Raw genomic sequence first — 6,786 nt, 5'->3', positions numbered from 1 at the left:
ATGGATGCAACCCCGACGGGGAAGGATAGACTGGGCATCGTCCCAGAACCTTCCAAAATTCCAGGTCCTCGGTATGATACGGTTCCCTGCATGTAGCCAAAGCAGCCGTATCGTCCCAGCTCCTGCAGGTGGAGTTCATAAAACCGCAATCTGTTATTTCCTATTCTCAAATTGTTTTGCTTTGGGGTTTTTTTTGGGGGAGGGAGGGGCTTCCTCCCAAGAAAGCTCTCGCCCCCAAACAAATCCAAAGGATGGCAGGGTATGGAAAGAAAAAAGGTGCAAAAAAAGAGACATTTGTGTGTCCGCCTGACTGCTGGATGACTCCGTCCCCCCGTGAAGAGAGATCCTGGCTCCACATCTTCACCTGGCACATGCCCAGAGGGCTCTAAATCCAGAGGAAGAAAGCTGAGAATCTCCTGCCTTTGCCATCTGTGAATTGCTCTTCCGGCCTGAAATTGGTTTTGCCATCTGCTCTTCACTGTCACTCACTGTCACTGGTTTGAGATGGGCTGCTGGACAAACGGAGTACACAACTCAATAAAATGCAAGGGGGGGGGGATGTTATATAAAATCAATCTTCCCAGGCTCTCACCCAGTGTGACCAAACAGCCAAGATTTTAAGGCCATCATTTTAACTCGTCGACAGTCCAACGCAACTTTGGACACGCACAGCCAAACTGTAGCAAACAATCAGTTAAAACTAGGGAGGGAAACTTCACGTTCTTCCCAGATTTCGGACTGCTTAGGATCCAGTCTCTTTCGGTCTGGGGGGGAATCCCTGCTACCCCAGCGAGGTAGGCCCAGAAATAAGGAGGCTACATTACAGCTGTATGCTTCTCCGCGGCTAACTTCTTGTTTGTAGGTGAGCGGATAGTTATCCGGATTGATGTCCTAATCTGCCTCAAAAGACGAGTATTTAGCACTCTTATTTTAGATGGTGCTTCTGGAATAAAATTGGGGTATCAGGCTTGCAAAAGCTCTTGGCTTACAAGGGTGTATTTGAACGTTGATCTCCAGATCCATTTCATTCAACTTGAATTTTCTTCTCTATCTTCTACAGCAGTAGGACAATACTACTTTATTATTTGTTCATCAGTATTGGTGCTTTTGATAGTTCAACAGGTCAAGCCTGTGGAATCAGTATTCCTTGAGATGTTGGTGCACTACTTAATTATTGTACGCAGTGGCTGAGGCCCTACAAATCCATCAGTCCACAATAGTTGTCAAAATTGGAGAAACGAATGATAGAAACGTCCTAATTACCAGGAAGGCTTTAAAACTCTGTGTAGCTTTTGCAGATGTGAATTTTTGTTGCTATAGTGAAAGTTTCACATCCCCCAGCTACCCTTTGGGGGCATTTATAAGAGAGTTAGAACTGATTTTTTTTTTTTTAAAAAAAATCAAATTTATTCTGCCCCATTTTAATGCTTTATTTACTTAGGTTCTTCATTCATCCATCTCTGGTTTGTTTTATATCCTTCTCACTTTCTTTATATCAACCTATATAATCGATAAAACCGAACCCTGAAATGTTTGAATAGTTTTAAGTCTGATCTCTGAGTAAAGAATCATAAATCTGGATTCAAAAATTTGAATTAAGACACCTTGATTGGTGCCTGAAAAAGGGAATGAACTAGAATCTCCTCTATTCAAATGACCATTTTCTCTTCCTTCCTACCCAAATCATGGCTTATTCTTTTTCCCATCTTCTCTGAAAGGCTCCCTCCTTGGAGGAAACATGATGTTTGGGATTAGACCAGCTTTTGGTCTCAAGTAGCCATGGTGCTTCCTAATTGTAGGAGCAACATAGAATTGCAACTCGAAAATAACCCCTACATTTACGGCGATATCGGAGAAGAGCCGCTGAAATATGATAAATCCTTGGTTCGCAGGAATTCCATCCCTCCAGCTAAGATCCCCACCGCAAAGTACATGTTGGCTTATCTTCCACGGCCTCCCACAGAAACAGACAGCCATGGGATCTCTTCTCCAAAGGTAGGTGCACTGAATAATGTTGCTAGGTGCCTCTAGAGCAGGGGTCTGCAACCTTAAACACTCAAAGAGCCATTTGGATCCGTTTCCCACAGAAAAAAAAAAACCACCAGGAGCCACAAAATCTTTCCCGTGCCTGACTATTTCTTGAGCGGCCACAAAACTAGCATATGCAGTTGAATTAAACGTTCTGTTTTCTTCTGAAATTTTTCTTTTCTTGGATTTATCCATGGTTGGCCTACCGGGGATTGAAAAGCTCAATAAATCGCGTGACAGCAGGTGTCGCACATTGGTGGTTGTGATGCATATTTTGAGTGACGGAGCCGCAGCAGAGGGGTGAAAGAGCCGCATGCGGCTCCAGAGCCACAGGTTGCTGACCCCTGCTCTAGAGTCTCCAGAGTGATTTTAGATCAGGAATCTCCAACCATGGTGACTTTGAGACTTGTGGACTTCAACTCCCAGAATTCTGTCTTAGAGTCGCCAAGATTGGGAGACCAGAGCTCCAGATCTTCCTTCCATTTCACTTTTCCTATTTTCTTGTGAATGACAGCTGGTATCTCAGGATTGTCCCTCTTAAAGTAACCTTAGAGGACACCTGTAGTAGTAGTCTAATTAAATTATTATATTCTGATTTATATTCATAAGACAGGTTGGAATGAGATCCGATGGCATGGGTGACCAGCCCACCGTTTCTCTGATTTATACATTCATGGAGAGTTTCAGAACCTTGGCAACTTTTGTGTAGACTTCACACCTCTCATACTGGCCGGGGAATTCTGGGAGTTGAAATCTACACATCTTAAAGTTGCTGAGGTTAAGGCAGAACTGCAGGGAAGTTCAGATGTTTGACCAATGCCTAGTCAGCAAGAAGGAATGGGCCGTTTTTCTTAAACTGAAACGAATGAGGATTTGTGCTTTAGCGAAAAACTTTCAGGGCAGTTCTATCCTTAGGCTGGAGGAGGAAGTCAAGTCATCTGGGGGCTTCTAATGAATTACAGGTAGTCCTTGACTTACAACGGTTCGTTTAGTGGCCATTCAAAGTTACAGCAGCACTGGAAGAAGTAACTTATGACCATTTTTCACACTTACGACTGTTTCAGCATCCCGATGGTCGTGTAGTTTACGTTTGGATGCCTTGATGGCTGACTCACATTTATGACGGTCACAGTGTCCCGGGGTCATGTGATCCCCTTTTGCGACCTTCTGCCCAGCAACTTAAGGGGGGGGGAAGCCAAATTAACTTAATAACCATGTTATTAACTTAATGACTACGGGGCTAATTTAACGACTGCGGTGATTCACTTTAACAGCTGTGGCAAGAAAGGTTGTAAAAGTGTGTGTGTGGGGGGGAAATTTCCACCAATGTCTTGCTTAGCAACAGAAAATTTTGGGCACAGTTGGGGTCGTAACTCAAGGACTACCTGTCCTTTGGTTTTTCTCCCCTCCCCCCCTCCCCAGGCTGAAATGACGACAGCTTCGGACAAGCGCCACCCGCGAGCCACAACCATGAGCGCAAACCGAAGCACCGTGTCTTGCAACTACCACCCCGTACTTTGCAGTGCGCCTGTCCCCAACGTCCGGTCGGTCCTTCTGCAGAAGAGACTCAGCATGGTGGAGCAGGCCAGCTTCAGTGCGGCTGGGCCTCCCAAGCACCAGCCTCCTTTCTCCAACAGCACAGACAAGCTGCCTAAATATTGCTGGCCCTCCAGGACCGACCCCCTGCCCCCTTCTCTCCTGCGGGAGTTCAATGCCCAACTCTACCCCCAGCATGCTTTCAGCGTGCCCAACATCGTCAACTCTTCCCGGAACAAGATCCTCACCCGCAGCGTCATCTCGATGCCCACCTCGGAGAAAGGGCAGAGCAAACTCTGCAAACTCATCGAAGACGACCGACAGTTTGTGGGGAGGAATAAACACGAGAGGCAACGTTACGTCACCAAAGTCGGGAAATGTAAGGTCAGCCTAGGCAACATTCAGGAGAAGAAGAGGTTCCTCTCGGACATTTTCACCACCATCGTGGACCTCAAGTATCGCTGGTTCCTCTTCCTCTTCAGCATGTGTTACATCGTCACCTGGGTGGTCTTTGGCATCATGTATTACACGGATGCCTGGATACGAGACGACATCAACCACATCGGGGACGTCGAGTGGAAGTCTTGCATCGAGAACATCGACAACTTCATCTCCGCCTTGCTCTTCTCGGTGGAAAGTCAACGGACCATCGGCTACGGCTCCCGCATTGTGACCGCCAACTGCTCTGAGGGGGTCCTCTTGCTGATGGCCCAGTCCATCATTGGCTCCATGATCGACGCCCTCATGGTTGGGTGCATGTTCGTCAAGATCTCCAGACCCAAGAAGCGTGCCCAGACCTTAATCTTCAGCAAGAAGTGCGTCATCTCCAGCCGGGATGAGAAGCTTTGTCTCATGTTCCGCATCGGAGACCTTCGGGACAGCCACATGGTGGACGCGAAAATCAGGGCCAAACTCATTAAATCCAGGCAAACCAAAGAAGGGGAGTTCATCCCGCTCGACCAATCTGAACTGAATCTGGGCTACGGCACGGGGGAGGACCGCCTCTTCCTGGTGGAGCCGCAGGTCATTTGCCACATCATCAACGAGGTCAGCCCTTTCTGGGAGATGTCTGCCGAGGCGCTGAAGAGGGAGCAGTTTGAAATCATCATAATCCTGGAAGGCATTGTGGAAGCCACAGGTGAGTGCGTCGTCGCACAGCAGCCTCCTGTAGGAAAGACTTTGTAGGCTGTAGTCTCAGGTGTGACGTGTGTTTGGGGAGCCTGTCGTGCCTGTCACGTTTCTAAAGTTTCAGAGCTGCCTTCGTACTATGTGGAACCTCAGGGAATCCAGATGTTGAATAACAGAATAAGGGAGTTGGAAGGGACTTTGGAGGTCTTCTACTCCAACCCCCTGCTCAGGCAGGAAAAACTATACCATTTCACACAAATGGTTGTCCCGTCTCTTCTTAAAAGCCTCCAGTGATAGAACATCCACAGCTTCTGGTGGCAAGTGGTTCCACTGGTTAATTGTTCTGACTGCCAAGAAATTCCTCCTTAGTTCTAGGTTGCTTCTCTCCTTGATGAGTTTCCACCCATTGCTTCTTGTTCTCCTGTCCTCAGGTGCTTTGGAGAATAGCTTGACTCCCTCTTCTTCGTGGCAGCTGCTCCAATATTGGAATACTGCTATCATGTCACCCTTAGTCCTTCTTTTCATTAAACTAAACATCCCCAATTCCAGCAATCGTTCTTCATATTTTAGCCCCCCTAATCCTTTTTGTTCCTCTTCTCTGCACTCTTTCCAGAGTCCATGTTGATTTTAGGTGCAACTCTGGTGCCGTTTCTTAATTCCCCATTTAATCCAGTGTTGCACCCAATCCATGCATAATACAGTTGCCGCCACACACCCCCAATCTTTACGCAGGTGTTACATATTGTACTAAGCCAAGATTTCTTTACCTCGAGGGCATTGCATAACCCACAAGCACCTGGTTTTTTCTTCTAACACGCTGAGGGCAGACCAAACAAAGCACCGTTTGGGGGACTGGGGATTTTCCCCGTCATGGCATTCTTCAGCCAGGATGAGAGGAGGGAAAATACGTCACGTAAGACTCCAAATATAAGCAGATTTGAATTGTGTTTGGAAACTCATCAGGAGGTGAGAGGCTGTAGCGCTGGACTGGATTCATTAAAATTTCTGAGCAGAATGTGAGTTATTAGATCACAAAGGGAAGCCCGCTAACGTTAATAATCTGTCAAACCCCAGCTCAAATGCATATAAAGGTTTGTTTGCAAGCTTAAGTTCCCTACAAGAATCTGAACTACTAAAGTTCAGAGCCAACTGGCGGTAAATAAGAGTGAATGGAATTCAAGGTGGGCTGGATTATGATCCTTTGTGGGTGGGAAGGGATGCCAGACTGATAACACGTTTGTCTCCTCCTCCCTCGGCTTCCTACACTACGAATGTTGAATTTGTTCGATACCTCCCAGCCGTAGCTTGTCTTTTCACATTCTCTTATTTCAGGAATGACGTGTCAAGCCAGGACATCGTACATTGAGAACGAAATCCTCTGGGGCCACCGTTTTGAGCCCTGCATGACCCTGGAAAAAGGTGCCTTCCACGTAGATTACACCAAATTCGAGAGGACTTTTGAGGTGCAGACGCCGCTGCTGAGCGCACGCGAGATCTACGACCTGAAGGAGTTGGAGAATCAGGAGCAATCAACGCTGAACTTCTACTGGGATCATCTGGCTCAGCCTTGCTGTTCGGTAGAGCCCAACCATGAAGCCCAACGAGGGGGCTGCCCCAACGAGGAGAGCTTCTCCAACTTCACGGAGGAGAAGAGGAACAATGAATACCGCAATCACAGTACCAGGCTCTAAACCTTTCGAACCAGCTTTCTGAAGCATCTGTGAACCCACAAGGAGGAAAAGAAACAGCCGCGTACCGCTGCCTCCTCGTGCGGCTGTGTTGCAATCCACGGCGGAATCGAATGGAAAGCAGCGCATCGTCTTGTTTGGGCGCCATTTGGGATCACAAAACTCCCGACTGAACCGGTCATGTCCTTGGATTAGTCCTCCAATCAACGCCCTTCCCACTCGGAGCTGGATCCATGCCAGAGTCCGTGTTGCACTCCCAAGGGATTGTCTAGGAATTCTGGTTTCTGCAAGCAGAGATTACACATGGGGAACCTGTTGCCCTTTTTAAACAAAAACAAAAACAAAAGGTTGAACTACTTTTGTAGGCATGCCTGTCCTTGTCCAACGTTGTGGAACGGTTATTTGA

The 6,786-nt window shown here is 47.3% G+C and overlaps 1 protein-coding gene across 1 annotated transcript; it reads left to right on the top strand.

Annotated features, from left to right (window-relative positions):
* Window positions 1–1,779: 1,779 nt before the first annotated feature.
* Window positions 1,780–6,383, top strand: LOC139323316 (G protein-activated inward rectifier potassium channel 4-like). Its single transcript, XM_070952635.1, has 3 exons — window positions 1,780–1,995; window positions 3,451–4,702; window positions 6,025–6,383. Exons 1-3 carry the CDS (start codon window positions 1,780–1,782, stop codon window positions 6,381–6,383), a joined length of 1,827 nt encoding a protein of 608 aa, XP_070808736.1.
* The last annotated feature ends 403 nt before the right edge of the window (window positions 6,384–6,786 follow it).

This window comes from Pituophis catenifer, unplaced genomic scaffold (genome assembly GCF_029215685.1).
Source record: "Pituophis catenifer annectens isolate HBS135680 unplaced genomic scaffold, rPitCat1.0.hap2 SCAF_12, whole genome shotgun sequence".
NCBI lineage: Eukaryota > Metazoa > Chordata > Lepidosauria > Squamata > Colubridae > Pituophis > Pituophis catenifer.
The sequence above is the reverse complement of the archived record's forward strand: the minus strand, read 5'-3'. Positions and strand labels throughout refer to the sequence as shown.